Source organism: Eretmochelys imbricata, chromosome 7, assembly GCF_965152235.1.
Source record: "Eretmochelys imbricata isolate rEreImb1 chromosome 7, rEreImb1.hap1, whole genome shotgun sequence".
Taxonomy (NCBI): Eukaryota; Metazoa; Chordata; order Testudines; family Cheloniidae; genus Eretmochelys; species Eretmochelys imbricata.
Window position 1 is genome coordinate 51,904,751 of NC_135578.1, and position 19,891 is coordinate 51,924,641.

General features: G+C 44.0%; 1 protein-coding gene across 4 annotated transcripts in view; it reads left to right on the forward strand.

Moving 5' to 3' along the window:
- USP4 (ubiquitin specific peptidase 4) overlaps positions 1-19,891 on the forward strand; it is a 100,036-nt gene that overhangs the window by 73,209 nt on the left and 6,936 nt on the right. For 3 of the 4 annotated variants that reach the window (XM_077823056.1, XM_077823052.1, XM_077823054.1), the window contains 3 exons: positions 1,242-1,330; positions 2,820-3,032; positions 3,112-3,182. In XM_077823056.1, the coding sequence (XP_077679182.1) occupies positions 1,242-1,330; positions 2,820-3,032; positions 3,112-3,182 (373 nt within the window). Of the gene's footprint in view, positions 1-1,241; positions 1,331-2,819; positions 3,033-3,111; positions 3,183-15,640; positions 19,885-19,891 lie in introns of those variants that run through there. The other variant, XM_077823055.1, reaches the window with a different exon arrangement.

The following is a 19,891-nucleotide window of genomic DNA, read 5'->3' on the forward strand; positions in this document are numbered from 1 at the left end:
TTATACTGTAGTGGGTCTGTCTCAACCCCTCTGAGGTCAGGAAGCTGCCCAGTTTCTGGCCCAGAGCTCCACAGCTTTTCCCTGTGACCATGCTCCCTTTGATTTGCATGATTTCTGCAGTGGTTATTTCTTAATAACTAAGTTGTATGTAAACCCTTGTTCTCTGGCTGACAGGCCACCATTAGCCATTCAGAGTGAAGGGACTTGCATAATCGTTTTATGATAATTAAGGCAACTGTCTACTCCAATTGACTGCTATAATCCCTCTGCTCTGATTGGCTCCTCTGCTTGAATTTTCTAGTTGTTTTCTTTCAACAAAGATGTTGCCACAGTGTCTGCCTCCTTCAGCTGAAGCCAAAAAACTTCATGAAAGAGAAGGGTAAAAAAAACAAAAATCAAAAGAAATGGGGCAGAGTCTGAAAGACCTACCCCCACCTTCCTTCTTCCACACACGCCCCCAGAGGAAAGAAAGAAAAGAAAATAACCGTGTGTGTGTGTATGTATACATGCAGAGGCCCCCCATTAAAATGTTCAGATATACTGGCAATCAGCATATGTAATAATGATATTCCCTTTACTGTCATTCAATTGCAGAGATAAAACTGTAAAGACTTTTGGGTAGGATTTTCAAAAACACTGTGTAAGCCTGAGTTTTCTCCTGTTGAAGCCAGGGCTGCTGTACATGGTGGTTTGTTTTGATTTGGTTCTGTGGACACTCAGGCTTGTTGTTCATTGTCTTTAATAGATGTACAGCAGTGGCTCTCAACCTTTCCAGATGACTGTACCCCTTTCAGGAGTCTGACTTGTCTTGTGTACTTCCAAGTTACACCTCACTTAAAAACTACTTGTTCATAAAATCAGACATAAAAATACAAAAGTATCACAGCACACTAGTACTGAAACATTGCTTACGTTCTCATTTTTATCATATAATTATCAAATAAATCAATTGGAATATAAATACTGTACTTACATTTCCGTGTCTAGTATATAGAGCATTGTATACAAGTCATTGTCTGTGTGAAATCTTGTTTTGTACTGACTTTGCTTCTGCTTTTTATGTAGCCTGTTGTAAAACTAGGCAAATATCTAGATGAGTTGATGTATTCCCTGGAAGACTTGTGCGTACCCCCAGGGGTACACATACCCTTGGTTGAGAACCACTGATGTCGGGGACCCAGGCATTCTGGCATTGGGCACCCACATGAATGTCCTAACAAGAATACATTTTCTTTGTTTAGCCACTACATTAAATTCCCTCTGACAAAAGAATATTCTAGTGTATGCCTGGACAGTGGGATCTGCAATGGCTCCAGTGGTGGCTGCGAAGGTAAAATTTAATCATTTGGATTGGAGAAGCTTTGCTAGAAGGTCATTCAGACTACCTCTATCCGCTTTTAATTTTCTGCTTTATTGCATTATTGTTGTGGATTGCGGACTTTAATGGAATGTTTGGTTCTACACTGTGATTAAATCACATTATTGGAGAGGGCTTCTGATCTGCATGTGTGATAACAATGGCCCACAAAATCTCAAACTCCTCTGGTTACACAGTGCAGTATGTCAAGTTTGTGTATTTGAAGAACCAGGTGTAGTGCATTAGTCTTCTGCTACACTAGTAGTCTCTTGTCCCTGATCTCTATCAGACGTTCTAATGGCTCATTAAAGCAGGTGGCTGAGCAGCAGAAGGGAAAGGAAGGGGTCCTGTGAGGGCACTGTGGTGTAATCAAGTGAGAGAGTGCCCAGCGCCCAGCAGTCTAAAGCTACAGGGGCTCACGCCTGGGCAGAGCCCTACAGCCTGTTGCACATCTACACTTCTGTGGACACGCTGCCACCAGAGGATCCTCCTGTGCTGCCATGAGAGTAATTGTGGGAATAGGGGATAGGGAAGAACTTAAAACAAGAGACATGCTGCCTTGCTGTAGAAAAGGGGAGCTACCTCCCTTGGACCTACCCGTCTTCCTCTGCTGAGAGGACAGACCCCACTGAACCCCTGCCACTCCTCTGTTGGGACACTGCTGGAGCATACTGTCAGCTATGCTAACTGGCATGACTTGTAGCCCAGTGTCCACCTGGTGTTCTTCACAGGAACAAAATACCTGTTTTGTCCTTACCTTCAGGACCCTTCACAAATTAGCCCCTCTGTCCTCTTTAGTGCACTAATGATGCCGCTCTTGATCACGGCTTTCCCTCTTCTCCCACCAGCATCCATTGTTCTTTCTTCCATGCAGCTTCTCCCCAAAGAGCGGACTCATGGGGACTGATGTGCTCTGAATTTTGTGTCAGGTGGAGAATTAGCCCCAGCATTTTGAATGGATTGGATTTGAAAGGGGCCGGGGCTGTGGAGGTTGCAATGACCCACTTGTGAGATTTTCAATTACCGGCAACTTTCAAATCTAGATTGGATGTTTTTCTAAAGATCTGCCTTAGTTCAAACAGGAATTAATTCAGGGAAGTCCCTGTGCCTGTGTAATACAGGAGGTAAGATTATGTGATCACAATGGTCCCCTTTAGAGTCTAGGAATCTGAGATGGTAAAACCCAGGTTGTATTACCTAGATCCCTCAATAGGAAAAAAACGCCTTTCAGGTGCAACTGATTAGCAAATGCAAATTTCTTCTTTAAAGTGTGAATCTGCTGTTTTTAGTTGGTTTGTTGTAAAGCAGCTTCTGCCACATCTTCACTTTCATTTGTGTGTCATGTAGCAGAGTGTGCCTCTCCTAACGAGCTCACACAGCATGGTTCTCGGTGAGGTAATTGTGTCTCTATAAAGGCTACAGAGCATGTAATATTGTACTTGTTGTTTTTAATTCTCACCAGTTGAAGAGATGGAACATCAGGATGGAGATGAGGAGGGCAGGGAAAAAGCCTCAGAAACAGATTCCTGCCAGTCAGAGGGTTGTGCACATGATTTGCTGGGGAAGGAAGGGCAGCATCACAAGAAGCATCTGTTCACCTTTAGCCTTGTGAACTCCTATGGGACCTCTGAGATAAACTCAATTACGACGGAGGGGAAACTTCTAAAACTGAATTGTAGGTATCCTCTGTAACTCTTAGCTCTCCCTTCAGTAGTATGCTGACAGCAACCCTGACTCGTTGTTCTGTCCTGCAGCCTATGCCACCCTTGCTATTGACTTGGATCCAGACACCCGGAAGCTGCTGTTTGATGAACAAGAGTCACAGGTCAGTAGTTTGCTTCTTCAAAGGTTAATGATGTGATCTCTAGCTGGAGTTAAGGAAATGCAGAGATGGTGATACAGAATGCAAGAGCAGCCCCCTCCTAGAATCCGAGTCCAGTATGGAAGAGGAAAATTTATCCATTTGCCTGAAAACTTCTAATAATAAGGTCTACAGATCCATTCCAGTGGGCCTTCAGCCTACTTCCTCAGGAGGCAGAACCAGAGCTGTCAGTCCCTGGCAGTGGGATTTGCCCCTTCCCTGAAAACCTAGCCAGTTTGAGAACTTGCACAGCAAAAGATAGTTTGTCTGGTCAGTAGACTAGTTCAGAATTCACTTCCGGAACACTTGAAAGATATTACAGTTATGTTCTGCAGAGCTTAACAGGAACTTGAACATTTCTTATTGACTTAAATCCTGAATTGGGGTCCCAGTTTGTAACTGAGAATGATCTGCTCTGTGTCTGGTCTGGATCTGTGGACCTTACTGCTGAGAGAAAGGAAACTTTCAGGTAAGCATGGGGAAATGTTTCTACTTTCTCATGCTAGGGTCTGCAGACCTCTTAAAGTGAGATTTTGATTGCAGTGTGCATGTCGGGAGGGAGAAAACTGACACAAACCTACCCTCATTTACAACCGACAGGCATGTACGTATGCAGTCACATGCTGCTGTTGCAGATTAACCACATTTAGGATCCAAGAGTATCCAGGGTGGCAATAGAGGTAAACTCCAGTTCTTCAAGTGATTGCAAATACCCATTCCACAGTAGGTGTTTGTGCGCTCCAGTGTATAGGTGTAGGAGAGTTTCAGCTGTTAGTGTTACCCGTTGGGGCAGCCTGAGCACCCACACCATGCAGGCATAAAGGGATGAGCTGCCCCGACCCCCTTCAGTTCCTTCCTACCCCCTGTGACAGTTTTTGGAGCTCCCTGGCCTTGCTTCTGCAAGTCTCTACTCCATACCTGTAAATAGTACCCGTCTATAGTCAGTACAGAAAATAATTGTTTTTGTTACTTTGTGTGGTTATGGCACCCAGTTTGGGTACTGGCCCCACTACTGAAGATATGCCTTGCTCTTCAGGCTTCAAGCCCTGACACTCTAGCAGCAAGGCAATGCCTAATAATGACTCTCACCCCAGCTGCCTTAAGTTCTTGGGGGAGGCTCATGTGAGTGATAGGTGTGGCATTTGTAAGGCCATTAAGCCACATTCTAAAAAAAGATAGGGCAGCCAGATTAAAATATCTCCTGATGGAACTGGCACGGTGTCCTCCATCTGAGCCATCTGCCTCAGTCCAGGTACCGAGTACCTTGGTGTCGGTCAAGAGCAGCTCACCACTGGGCAACCGGTACCAAGAGATGGATCAGCATAGTTAGTAACAGAGGCATCAGAAATTGGAGTTGATACTAGGTGTGTCGACAGAAGAACTCATCCTCTTTACGTCTGAAGACTTGGGAGGGCACTCCAAGAGGAAGCACTCATCAGAGCATTCCTCTAAACAGGGGATTTTGTTGTCTTCAAAGCCCAGCGCAGGCCTGTTGAGACTGACTCCTGAAGCACGTTAGTCGGCATCTCCTTGCACCACAGTGTGTCTTCCGGTTACTGTCTACCCCTAAGGCATTTGAGGCTACGAGAGGGTTGTTAAACCTCTGTGTTGCCGTCACCAGCAGTTCAAAAGCCTCTCCCTGCCCCCAAGATACTGCTTCCAGTGCCTTCGCCCCTGCACCAAGCAGCTCCATCGGATTGTGCCATCAGGGTACCAGTTAGGGCTGGACCATCCAAGGAAAAGCCACAGATGGTCTCCCCAGCTCCCCTTTCTTCAGATTCTGAGCCTTCTTCACTGCTACCAATGGGTATGGCTGTGACCACAAGAAGAGGTTTCTTCCTCATCAGACTCTGAAGTGGGATCCTATGTATCCTAGCTGGTCCCATTAGGAGGGATGTGTTGCTGCCCAGCGTGGTTTCTGCCTCAGTACCAGCAGGATGCTTATAGAAGAGACCTCAGGACTAAGCATAGTTGGGAACTGGGTCCTTACCGGTGGACCTTTTGGAACCTGTGGGGCTTCCTGCCCAATCAGTAGCATCCCTGCAGCCACCTCAGCTGGCTTCATCTACTGGCGTCAGGAGCATCAATACCCCTGTGGCATATTGGGGTGCAATCCAGACCAGGGAGTGGCTGTGTCACCCCTGCTCTGTAACCTGGGGTGCCTTTGCAATGCCTTGCTGTAGCCTCATGGACTGCTTTCAAACATGGACTGCTTTCAAACATGGACTGCTTTCAAACAGCCACCAGTCTGTTGGTCACTATCAGATGCTTGTGTGAACTGCAGCCTGCCAGCCTCTCAGCATCTTTGATTATTACTGCAGGGTAACCCCAACACACTCCCAATCCCAAACTTTCCGCCAGACATGTATATTCCACAGTGTCCAGCCCTCTCCCACACAGTCCAGAAATACTGTTTGTTATTCCCTTAAGGGTATAACGTACACCAGCTTATCTGATAAATGAAGTTACCCAGACACTTTACATCATGCATTAGATGAAACAATAAAACAAATTTATTAACAGATTTCAGAGTAACAGCCGTGTTAGTCTGTATTCACAAAAAGAAAAGGAGTACTTGTGGCACCTTAGAGACTAACCAATTTATTTGAGCATAAGCTTTCGTGAGCTACAGCTCACTTCATCGAATGCATACTGTGGAAAGTGTAGAAGATCTTTTTATACACACAAAGCATGAAAAAATACCTCCCTCCACCCCACTCTCCTGCTGGTAATAGCTTATCTAAAGTGATCACTCTCCTTACAATGTGTATGATAATCAAGGTGGGCCATTTCCAGCACAAATCCAGGGTTTAACAAGAACGTCTGGGGTGGGGGGGGAAGGGTAGGAAAAAACAAGGGGAAATAGGTTACCTTGCATAATGACTTAGCCACTCCCAGTCTCTATTCAAGCCTAAGTTAATTGTATCCAATTTGCAAATGAATTCCAATTCAGCAGTCTCTCGCTGGAGTCTGGATTTGAAGTTTTTTTGTTGTAATATCGCAACTTTCATGTCTGTAATCGCGTGACCAGAGAGATTGAAATATTCTCCGACTGGTTTATGAATGTTATAATTCTTGACATCTGATTTGTGTCCATTTATTCTTTTATGTAGAGACTGTCCAGTTTGACCAATGTACATGGCAGAGGGGCATTGCTGGCACATGATGGCATCTATCACATTGGTGGATGTGCAGGTGAACGAGCCTCTGATAGTGTGGCTGATGTTATTAGGCCCTGTGATGATGTCCCCTGAATAGATACGTGGGCACAGTTGGCAACGAGCTTTGTTGCAAGGATAGGTTCCTGGGTTAGTGGTTCTGTTGTGTGGTATGTGGTTGCTGGTGAGTATTTGCTTCAGGTTGGGGGTTGTCTATAGGCAAGGACTGGCCTGTCTCCCAAGATTTGAGAGTGTGTTGGGTCATCCTTCAGGGTAGGTTGTAGATCCTTAATAATGCGTTGGAGGGGTTTTAGTTGGGGGCTGAAGGTGACGGCTAGTGGCGTTCTGTTATTTTCTTTGTTAGGCCTGTCCTGTAGTAGGTGACTTCTGGGAACTCTTCTGGGTCTGTCAATCTGTTTCTTCACTTCCGCAGGTGGGTATTGTAGTTGTAAGAAAGCTTGACAGAGATCTTGTAGCTGTTTGTCTCTGTCTGAGGGGTTGGAGCAAATGCGGTTGTATCGCAGAGCTTGGCTGTAGACGATGGATCGTGTGGTGTGGTCAGGGTGAAAGCTGGAGGCATGTAGGTAGGAATAGCGGTCAGTAGGTTTCCGGTATAGGGTGGTGTTTATGTGACCATCGTTTATTAGCACTGTAGTGTCCAGGAAGTGGATCTCTTATGTGGACTGGACCAGGCTGAGGTTGATGGTGGGATGGAAATTGTTGAAATCATGGTGGAATTCCTCAAGGGCTTCTTTTCCATGCGTCCAGATGATGAAGATGTCTAAGCAAGTACAGTAGGGGGCGTTAGGGGACGGAGAGCTGAGGAAGCGTTGTTCTAAGTCAGCCATAAAAATGTTGGCATACTGTGGGGCCATGCGGGTACCCATAGCAGTGCCACTGATTTGAAGGTATACATTGTCCCCAAATGTAAAATAGTTATGGGTAAGGACAAAGTCACAAAGTTCAGTCACCAGGTTAGCCGTGACATTATTGGGGATAGTGTTCTTGACAGCTTGTAGTCCATCTTTGTGTGGAATGTTGGTGTAGAGGGCTTCTACATCCATAGTGGCCAGGATGGTGTTATCAGGAATGTCACCGATGGATTGTAGTTTCCTCAGGAAGTCAGTGGTGTCTCAAAGGTAGCTGGGAGTGCTGGTAGCGTAGGGCCTGAGGAGGGAGTCTACATAGCCAGACAATCCTGCTGTCAGGGTGCCAATGCCTGAGATGATGGGGCGCCCAGGATTTCCAGGTTTATGGATCTTGGGTAGCAGATAGAATATCCCAGGTCGTGGTTCCAGGGGTGTGTCTGTGCGGATTTGATCTTGTGCTTTTTCAGGGAGTTTCTTGAGCAAATGCTGTAGTTGCTTTTGGTAACTCTCAGTGGGATCAGAGGGTAATGGCTTGTAGAAAGTGGTGTTGGAGAGCTGCCTAGCAGCCTCTTGTTCATATTCCGACCTATTCATGATGACAACAGCACCTTCTTTGTCAGCCTTTTTGATTATGATGTTAGAGTTGTTTCTGAGGCTGTGGATGGCATTGTGTTCCGCATGGCTGAGGTTATGGGGCAAGTGATGCTGCTTTTCAGCCCGTGCTGAACAGACGTTCTTGTTAAACCCTGGATTTGTGCTGGAAATGGCCCACCTTGATTATCATACACATTGTAAGGAGAGTGGTCACTTTAGATAAGCTATTACCAACAGGAGAGTGGGTTTGTGTGTGTGTCGGGGCGGTGGGGGGGGAGAGAGAACCTGTATTTGTGCTGGAAATGGCCCAACTGGATTATCATACACATTGTAAGGAGAGTGGTCACTTTAGATAAGCTATTACCAGCAGGAGAGTGGGGTGGGGGGAGGTATTTTTTCATGCTTTGTGTGTATAAAAAGATCTTCTACACTTTCCACAGTACGCATCCGATGAAGTGAGCTGTAGCTCACGAAAGCTTATGCTCAAATAAATTGGTTAGTCTGTAAGGTGCCACAAGTACTCCTTTTCTTTTTATTAACAGAGAGATTTTAAGTGAGTACAAGTAATGAGGCATAAAAGTCAGAAATGGTTACAAAAAAAATAAAGATAAGAACACTTTCTAGTGCTTACTTAAACTCTATTAGATTCTAAGCAAAGTTTCTCATCACATGGTTCCAGCTCCATTACTGACCAAACTCTTTAGGTCAGGCTCCCTTCCCTCAATGTCCAGTGGCTGTTTTCCTTTGTCGTCTTCAGTGCAATGCCAGAGATAGATGGGGACAAAGAGGGGTGTCTTTGGTTTTCCCCATATATTTCCTCTTTGAAAAGTACAGTATTTCCGGCTGAGAACCAGGAGACTGGCAGTCTGCTGGAGGAAGGGACACCAGGCTTTCTCTTTGCCCAGATGCAAATCTTTTTCCCTGCCCTGCTTTCTGACCAAAGAATGACCACTTTGTAGTTAGTGGCCCATCCTCTTAGTTGACAACTGGCTGGAGTGTCAGCTTGCCCTTGGTCTTTGAGACACTGGTTTAACTACTCCCCTGACCTACCTGGTAAACATACTTCAATCATGATTTCAGCTTATGTTCATAACTTAACCTCTAATGTTGCTATATGCACTTTACCATGATATTTTATGGTATCACACTTTCTTTACGAAGTGTGGTATACCAAGTATGGTATCACACTTCAGCAAGCTGGCTGTATTTTACAGCTTTACCAAGCTGGCTTTATCTTAAAGAAGCCTTATTGAGTGCGCAGGAACCGTCCTGATGTGCAGAAAAAATAGCAAATATGGCAGGCGGCCAGCTTGGCTTAACAGTGAAATCTTCGGTGAGCTTAAACACAAAAAGGAAGCTTACAAGAGGTGGAAGCTTGGAGAGATGACTAGGGAAGAGTATAAAAATATTGCTCGAGCATGCAGGGGTGTCATCAGGAAAGCCAAAACACAACTGGAGTTGCAACTAGCAAGGGATGTGAAGGGTAACAAGAAGGGTTTCTACAGGTATTTTAGCAACACGAAAAAGGTCAGGAAAAGTGTGGGACTCTTAATGAATGGGGGAAGGCAGCATAGTGACAGATGATGTGGAAAAAACTGAAGTAGTCATTGCTTTTTCTGCCCTGATCTTCACAGACAAGGTCAGCTCCCACACTGCTGTCCTGGGCAAAACAGCATGGGGAGGAGGTGCGAGTAGCCTTCAGTGGTGAAAGAACAGGTTAAGGACTATTTAGAAAAGCTGGACCTGCACAAGTCCATGGGTCCAGATCTAATGCATCCGAAGTGCTGAGGGAATTGGCTGATGTGATTGTAGAGCCATTGGCCATTATCTTTGAAAACTCATGGCAATTGGGGGAAGTCCCAGACGATGGGAAAAAAGCAAATATAGTGCCCATCTTTTTAAAAAAGGGAAGAAGGAGAACCCGGGGAACTTCAGACTGGTCAGCCTCACCTCAGTCCCCAGCAAAATCATGGAGCAGGTCCTCAAGGAAACCATTTTGAAGCACTTGGAGGAGAGGAAGGTGATCAGGAACAGTCAGCATAGATTCACCAAGGGCAGTCATGCCTGACCAACCTGATTGCCTTCTATGGTGAGATAACTGGCTCTGTGGATATGGGGAAAGCAGTGGACGTGATATAACTTGACTTTAGCTATGCTTTTGATACAGTCTCCACAGTATTCTTGCCAGTAAGTTAAAAAAGTATGGATTGGATGAATGGACTATAAGGTGGAAAGAAAGCTGGCTAGATCCTCGGGCTCAACAGGTAATGATAGACTGCTTGATGTCTAGTTGGCAGCCGGTATCAAGCAGAGTACCCCTGGGGCCGGTTTTGTTCAGCATCTTTATTAATGATCTGGATGATGGGATGGATTACACCCTCAGCAAGTTCGCAGATGACACTAAGCTGGGGGGAGAGATAGATACGCTGGAGGGTAGGGATAGGGTCCAGAGGATTGGGCCAAAAGAAATCTGATGAGGTTCAACAGGGACAAGTGAGAGTCATGCACTTAGGACGGAAGAATCCCATGCACTGCTACAGACGGGGACCGACTGGCTAAGCAGCAGTTCTGCAGAAAAGGACCTGGGGATTACAGTGGCTGAGAAGCTGGATATGAGTCAGCAGTGTGCCCTTGTTGCCAAGAAGGCTAACGGCATACTGGGCTGCATTAGTAGGAGCATTGCCAGCAGATTGAGGGAAGTGATTACTCCCCTCTATTCGGCACTGGTGAGGCACACCTGGAGCATTGTGTCCAGTTTTGGGCCCCCCACTACAGAAAGGATGTGGACAAATTGGAGAGAGTCCAGCGGAGGGCAGCGAAAATGATCAGGGGGCTGGGGCACATGACTTATAAGGAGAGGCTGAGGGAACTGGGCTTGTTTAGTCTGCAGAAGAGAAGAGTGAGGGGGGATTTGATAGCAGCCTTCAACTACCTGAAGGTGGGTTCCAAAGAGGATGGAGCTCGGCTGTTCTAAGTGCTGGCAGATGACAGAACAAGGAGCAATGGTCTCAAGTTGCAGAGGGGGCAGTCTAGGCTGGATATTAGGAAACACTATTTCACTAGGAGGGTGGTGAAGCACTGGAATGGGTTACCTGGGGGGAGGATTCTCCATCCTTCGAGGTTTTTAAGGCCCAGCTTGACAAAGCCCTGTCTGGGATGATTTAGTTGGTCCTGCTTTGAGCAGGGGGTTGGATTAGATGACCTCCTGAGGCCTCTTCCAACCCTAATCTTCCATGATTCTATGATATCGATCAGCAAGTTATGAGTTTTCAAATGATGAACTTACTTTGTACAAAGATTATTACAGGAGGGTGTGAACACAGGAGTGTATTCTATCACACCAATCAATAGCTTCCCTGTAGCCACCTCAGCTGGTTCCATCTACTGGGCATCAAGAACTTTGAACATTGATTGAATAGATTTCCAAGAGTCCGCACCTCCATTTGAAAATTTTTAGGGGTCCACAAATGAAGACTGTTAGGGGGCTTATTCCTTCACCCACTTACTTCCCTGGTCCTTCTCGCATGAACAGAGAGTAACAATACCCAAAGTCCAAAGGTGCAAACAATTCGATGTTTATTGGGGTGAACTTCCAGCAAGCATGATTCCAGTTTCCTTCCTTAGCATCCTCCTTCCCAGCTCTGACACCACAGAGCCTTACACCTGTGTCCCTGTTCCCATTCCTACCCTTAGCCAAACATGGTGCCAACTTCCTTACTCCCATTCCCTGTTCCCATTTCCCCCTTTAGCAAAACATGATTCCAATTTTCTTACCCCCATTCCCTGTTCCCATCTCACACACCCCCTACGCCCATGCCCATGCCCAAGCCCACCCACACCCAGTCACTTCCTCATTGACTACAGATTATATAGTAAAACTTGAGTTCTGCTTAGCTGTACCTTAACCAATCATTTTCCTGAAATTTAACTAACCAATCCTAACATATTGTAACATGATTATGTAACCAATTATATCCCACCACCTTAATTAGTTTACACCCAGCAAAATTAATTATACAGCAGACAGGAACAATCACAGGACCAGACAGAGATTATACAGACAAACAATAGCAAAATGGAAACTATAATGACAAGACAATACAGAAGTGAGGGTTTCACATCCCAGCTATTGATAAGTGAGTTCTTGCCAGACAGGATGCTATCAAACTAAGTTTCCTTTTACATTTTCTAGGCACTTCCCTTTCTCTGGAGGTGATAGGAACGATCAGGACAGGATTGTATTCCTAACAGCCGAATAGCACCTTATTTCAGTAAAAAGAAAAGGAGTACTGGTGGCACCTTAGAGACTAACCAATTTATTTGAGCATGAGCTTTCGTGAGCTACAGCTCACTTCATCAGATGCATACCGTGGAAACTGCAGCAGACTTTATATATACAGTTTCCACGGTATGCATCTGATGAAGTGAGCTGTAGCTCACGAAAGCTCATGCTCAAATAAATTGGTTAGTCTCTAAGGTGCCACCAGTACTCCTTTTCTTTTTGCGAATACAGATTAACACGGCTGTTACTCTGAAACCTGACCTTATTTCAGTGTGACTAGTTTGGAATGTGAGGATGTGACCGTTTGCTTCCCAGCTTATGGCTGCCTCTGCTGCTTAGCCAAAGGCCTTAGCCTAAGAACAGGGCCTCAGACTGTCACAGTAAGAGAAGGCCCTTACACCAGCAGACAGTGATTTTGATTCTTTCTTTTATATCTCTATCACTAGCCAAGTGATAAGAATACACCTAAATTCTTAAAGTACAGGCCTTTGCAGACAGACTATTGAAAACCATTGCTCTGGCAGATCTTGGCTTCCCTGCTCTGACTGCAAAGAGAGTGGAGTACCATGTCCCCTCCCTGGGGTTCAAGAATCTAAATAACCATCCCCCTCCAGGCTCCCTTTAGTAGTACCAGCCACTGAAAAAGAAAGATGGGGCGCCAGGCACCAACCCTAAAAAGGAGAGGACAAGAAGCTGGACTTATTTGCATGGAAGCTTTATTCCAGAGGTGGATTATAGATTTGTATTGCAAACCAGAAAGCTTTGCTGGGGTGTTAAAATTTCACCCTTTGGGACACTGTTCTGAAGCTCAATGACAAGCTCCCAGATGAGAGGAAACTGGAATTCCAGTCCTTAGTAAAGGAGGGCAAGTTGGTCACCAGAACGGCTCTGCTGGCGGGTGTTGATACAGCAGATTCTGCAGCTTGGCCTCTATCACGATGAGGCGCTTGTCCTGATTACACTCTTCTGGCCTCTCCCCAGAAGTGCAACAGACAGTTCAGGAAAGACAGACGAAACTCTCCATAGTCTCAAATACAAATCCCTGGGCATTTACACCCCAGCTCTGAAGCGGAATGTATTCTGCCCTCATCAGTCTCAGTGTTTTCAGTGGTTTGCTCCTCAAACCCAAGACCTGCCAAGGAGAAGGAGCAGAGGTTACAAATAACGACCATTGCTGCCCTCTGCTTCTGCAGCCGCTTGTTCATCAAAGGAGGCAGCATCTTCCAAGAGCTTTTTGACTGGAAGGTCGAGAGCAGAATATCAGTTCTGAGTGTCATCTTTTTCAGTTTTTGCAAACTGCCTGTCCAATTCCTTCTTGCTTGGCCCCACATCACAACAGATCAGTGGGTTCTAAGCATGGTGGAACTGGGATACATGATCCATTTTATTTCTACCCCTCTGACAAGACAGTATTACTGCAAGAGAGAGAATCACCTCTCTCCTTGTAGTAGCTATAGTGGAGGTCCTTCCTTTATTCAGGAGAAAGGGGTTTTACTTCCAATACTTCCTGAGCCTGTAAGCAAAACGGGATCTCCAGGCCTATTTTAGATGTAAGGCGGTTAAACAAATTCCTGAAAAAGGCAAAATTCCAGACGGTCATTCTAACGTACACTCTTCCTCCACTGGAGCTGGGGGACTGGTATGCTGCTCTCGACTTAAAGGATGCCCAATTTCCAATGGAAATTCATCAGAGCCACAGAAAGTTTCTGAGATACACTGTCAGTGGCCGCCATTATCAGTTCTCAGTTCTCCCCTTCGATCTCTTGGCTGCCCCATGTGTTCTTACAAAGTGCTTGAGGAAGTAGCAACATTTCTTCAGAAGGTAGTTGTGCAGGTAAGGGAATACATGGAGCTCTGGCAGATAAGAGGTCGAGCCAGGTCACAGGTGGTGCCCATCATTTGCATAATCCAATGCACCTTCAACACACTAGACCTCCTGATCAACTCAGACAAGTCAGTCCTGTCTCCAGTCCAGAAAGTAGAATTATTGGAGAGGTCCTGGCTTTACCACCACAGGCAAGGCTTCTCACAATGTGAAGCCTCATTCTGGGCTGAAGGCTTATCCTTTACCATGGGGAGAAGTTGTTTAAGGCTTCTGGGGCATGTGGCAGCGTGCACTTACACAATGCAGTACACCAGACTGTTTCTCAGATGCCCTCAGGGCTGGGTAGCAGAGATGTACATAAGAATGGCCATACTGGGTCAGACCAAAGGTCCATCCAGCACAGTATCCTGTCTGCCGACAGTGGCCAATGCCAGGTGCCCCAGAGGGAGTGAACATAACAGATAATGATGAAGTGATCTCTCTCCTGCCATCCGTCTCCACCCTCTGACAAACAGAGGCTAGGGACACTATTCCTTACTCATCCTGGCTAATAGCCATTAATGGACTTAACCTCCATGAATTTATCTAGTTCTCTTTTAAATTCTGTTATAGTCCTAGCCTTCACAACCTCCTCAGGCAAGGAGTTCCACAGGTCTCCCCTATTCTTGCTTCTATTCAGCATGTGCTGGACTATCTTTTGTAAATTAAATATCAGTGATAGGCAGTTTGCCAGGTGTACCCTGTTCAATTTCCTATATTGGCTTTTCACCCCTGAGGTCATACGATTTTTAAAGGATTTAGACAGATTGTTTCTACATGTACAGAGTCCTATTTCACCATGGCGCCTGAATTCAGTCTTAAAAAAGCTGGTGGGTCCCTCCTTCAAACCGCTAGTGATTTGCCCCCTGTTGTACTTTTCATTTTTAGTAGCCATACATTGGCCAGGAGAGTAGGGGAGCTGAGGGCGTTAATATCAGATCCTTCCTATATTTTTTTATGTGGCTAATGTCTGCCTTTGTCCCCATCCAAATTTTCTTATGAAAGTGGTCTCCACTTTTCATATTAACCAAGCAATTTTCTTGCTGACTTTCCCAAAGCCTCACAATAATAAGGGAGAGGAGAGACTGCACATTCTAGACGTTAGAAGAGTATTAGCATTTTATCTGGAATGGGCTAAATCTTTCAGGTATTCATTTCAATTGTTTGTTGCATTTGTGAACAGAATGAAGGGCAGTCAGGTTTCCACACAAAGGGTTTCGTCATGGATACCAGTTGTATTCACCTGGGTTACCAGTTGGCTAATATGAAGCCACCAGAGAGAGTATTGGGTCATTCAACTAGATTCCCAAGCATCCTCTGTGGCATTTTTGGCTCACATGCCCATATTAGACATTTGCAAAGCAACAACCTGATCGTCATGTCACTTGTTTGCCTCTCACTGTGCAATCTGTCAACACTCTAGAGATGTTACATTTGGACAAGTTGTCCTCCAATCCCTGTTTAAATAGACTCAACACCCACCTCCAGATGGGACAGCTTGTGAGTCACCAGCAGTGGAATGGACATGTGCAATCACTTGAAAAAAAAAAAAAACAACAGTTACTAAACTTACCGTAGTTGTGGTAATTTTCGCGACAGCATTGCACTGGCGTTCATGTTTGAATTATCTGTGATGATCCTTTAATGCTTTTCAGTCACTGCTTTCCAGAATACAGTCTCCCATGGTCTGTGTGACGGGTTCAGTCAGAGACCCCCTTGGGACTGTCACCTGATGTGCTGGAATTACCTCTGAGCCCGTCTTCCCTGCCAGCTTGGGATTCCAGAACCCTGCCTTGTTGAGCCAGACATGCTAGCCTGCTGCAACACAGACCCAGGTCTGGTCCACGCTCCCAAAGTTGCAGACTTTAACCAAAAACTACTCAGCAGGTTTCCGATCTCCAGTACCTAGCTCCCAATGAGATCCAAACCCCAAATAAATCCGTTTTACTCTGTATAAAGCTTAGACAGGGTAAACACATAATCTAGAACACTGATAGAGAGATATGCACAGCTGTTTGCTCCCCCAGGTATTAATCACTTATTCTGGGTTAATTAATAAACAAAAGTGATTTTATTGAGAATAAAAAGTAGAATTTAAGTGGTTTCAAGTAATAACAGACAGAATAAAGCAAAAACATGCAAGTCTAAGACTAATACATTAAGAAAGTGAATACAGGTAAAATCTCACCCTCAGAGATGTTCCAATAAGCTTCTTTAACAGACTAGACTCCTTCCTAGTCTGGGCCCAATCCATTCCCCTGGTACAGTCCTTGTTAGTTCCAGCAGACATCATAGGTAGAAACTAGGGGTGTTCTTAAGACTGGTATTCCCCTTTGTTCTGTTCCACCTCCTTTTATATCTTTGGCACAAGGCAGGAATCTTTTGTGTCTCTGAGTCCCCACCCCTCCTTCTAAATGGAAAAGGACCAGGTTTAAGATGGATTCCAGTATCAGGTGATATGTTCACATGTCCTGTGAAACCCCAGCCTCCATTCTTGCAGGCCTGGCCCGCATGCACCCAGGAAGGTGTGCAAGTAAACAGATCATTTACAACCAATTGTCATAGTAAATGGGAGCCATCAAGCTTCCAAACCACCGTTAATGGCCCACACTTCGCATAATTACAGTAGGACTTCAGAGTTATACTTCATATTTCTATCTTCAGATATATATGATACATGCATACAAATAGGAGGAATATATTCAGTAGATTATAAACTTTGTAATGATACCTTAAAAGAGACCTTTTGCATAAAGCATATTCCAGTTACATCATATTCACACTTATAAGCATATGGAGTGCAACGTCACACTCGGTGTGTGGTCTGTGTAGCCTTATCTATAGCTGTGGGTTACTTTAACCAATTACCTACCCAAAGTGAGGTTTACACCTACTTTTAATATGTGAGAATTCAGCCCCCAAGGTCAACTATAGGAGCAATAGAAGTGGGACTTTATGGTGTAGAGCAGAGACTACACAGTGCTGTGTCTATAGTAATTACTATTACTAATCAACCAAACAACAATACGTGCTGCAGTCTGGTGAAGGAGAGAGAGACCAACACAGAACTCACAGTATTTGCATTATTCACACCATTCCTTGTGGGAAAACCCAAAGTATTAGTCGTCATTCTCATCATCATCCTTACCACCAGTGGTCATCATCCTGGTGTCTCCCCCTGCAAGGCATGCAGACTGGGATACAGCTTGGATAATGGGTTAACAGCGACACCCACTGAAATTCATATTTATTTATGAAGGTTTTAACTCCTTTTCCCTATTTGAACTTCCACAGCCCTCTACTTTTCAGGTGCTCTGTTTTTCATAGGCTAACTTGTTAGTGAGTGTAAGGGGAACTCACATTTACCTTACCTCACCTCATCAACATAGTAACAGGCAGTTATCTGAAGGAAGTCTCTAATATTTCGCCCTGCCTCCCAAACATAGATGTAGGCTCAGCAGGTTTTATTATGAACTTACTTATGCTAACTTACTTACTTATCTTTATAGTGTAGTTAACTTATCCTGAGGTCTAAAATAAGCTGTAGGACTAAGTCCTAGGACTTGGCAAAGCTAAATGTCTTAAAGGCCTGAGGCCTGTAGGCCCTACGTTACAACATTAACATTCACCTTTATAGCCTAAATACACCTGATACCTTTTTTACTTGGCTATACCTGTCTTTGTTCCTAAACATGTGCCTTTGCATTTTGCTGTATTAAAGCGTGTATTGTTGGATTCCACCTGACTCACCAGGAGTTCTGAACACTTTATATGTGACTTCTCCTCATGGTTTACCACTCCACCAATTTTTGTATCATGTGCATACTTTATCAGCAGTGATTTTACTCTCACTCTTGATAAAAATATTAAATAACACTGAGTCAAGTACCAATCTCTGCATAACCCTACTAGAAACACCCCCAGTAATTAATTCCTTATTAACAGCACACTTTGAGATCTGTCAGACAGATTGTAATCCATTTAACACAGGCCATATTGATTTTGTATAACTTTAGTTTTTTATTCTGAATGTCATGCAATGTACGTTGAACTCCTTACAAAGTCTGAGTATACTAGGTCAGCACAGTTATCTTTTTCAGCCAGACTTGGAATCTTGTCAAAGAGCAATATCAAGTTTAATAATACCTATTGTCCAGGAGATCATGTTGATTGGTATTCATTTATATTTCTGTTCTTTAACTCAGGATCAGGATCAGTGTCAGGTTAACTGACCTAGAGTTACCCACATCATTTCAGCTATCCTTTTTAAATACCGGCAAACTGGGTTTCTTCTAACCCTCTGGAACTTCCTCAGGTTTCCAAAATTTGTTAAACATTAATAACCAAGCTCCTCTCCCAACCCCTTTACAATTTTTCTGTACAAGTTATCCAGAGAAAATGTTTAACTTTAATAGTAGATATGTTTAGCATTCTCCTTAGCAATTGTCATATGATATTGATATATTGTTCAAACTGGATCCAAATACAGAAAAGAAATATTTATTAAACTCATCTTTTTCTGCTTCATTGACAATATCACCCCTAATAATGGATCTAGAATGCTAGACCATTGCTAGAATTGCTTTTGTTCCTGATACATTAATAAATGCCTTAACCATACTGGCTATAGATATTTTGTTGATATACCTTTTGGTTCAGTTATTAATTGATTGTATTTCTTAACTTCTTATTTATATAATTGCTATTCAGCTCCTTTTCCCAATCTATGTAATGATTTTTAATTTTAGTTTTATTGCTGCTTTCATGTTACTCAAGATGAGGCAGGTGAGGTACTATCTTTTATTGGACTAATATTATCTCACCCTCCTTGTCTCTCTAATATCTTGGGATCAACAAGCCTACAACAACAGTCTTAACCAAGATGACTTGTTAATCAAACAGCCTTTTCTCTGATAGGGAATTGTAACTTTTTGGGAAGCAAATGTTCTTAAACAACCTCCAACTTTCATTCATGATTCTCTATTTAAATTTTTCCTCCCAGTCAATTCAGCAAATTAATTTTGGCTTTGAGAAATTCGCCACTGGAAAGCTGCATATATGTATGTAACTAGTTGAGTGTATTCTGTTTGCTCAACACAGATGTAACCAACTCTCAATCACTTATGCCTGGACAGCCACTACTTTTTAGGTCAGTGATCAAATTCTTTCTGTCAGAATGAGATTTCCTATAGAGGCACACTCTGGGAGCAATAATTCCTGTGTTACAAATGTTAGAAACTCCAAAGATGTTTCACCAGTGTATGTCCCCTGCTGTAATGCAGTATTTTTTTTCCTACAGTTAATAAATGCACATCCTTTTCTCTGGACTTATCTGAGGGTCTGTAATAGACTGCCATCAGTAACCAGTCTGGTTAATAGATTTTAAGATCAGAGTGGACAATTATGATAATCCAATATGACCTGCATTACACAAGCTATAAAATTGTACTTATTTGTTTCCCCCTTTTTTGTCTTTTGTTGTACAATAAGATTGTTAGCTGTTTGGAGCAGGGACTGTCTTTTTCTTCTCTGTCTATGAACATTTGACAAAATTCCTTTTGCTTTAAGCCTAACTTCAGCAGTAACCACCCTTGTGCAAGAAACTGCCTTTATTTATTGCCACTGTAGAATGCTCTGCACAGCTGTGAGCAATAGAAATTGTGGGTGTTGATGTAGGTGTTGTGGGTGGAAAGAAAGAGGCTGGCTGCCTACATCCAGGAAAGGATGGCTCATCAAACAGTCATCACTGGAGCAAGAGAGGAACGGGGTGGGTTCATTTTGAAGATAAGAAAGAAATGGCAGAGAACTGTTTTGGAATGGGACACAGATAACCTGTATGAGGGCATGGGAAGGTGGTTCCAGATGCCTAGGATGAGCATATTCATTTTCATACATCTTTTTTGGTA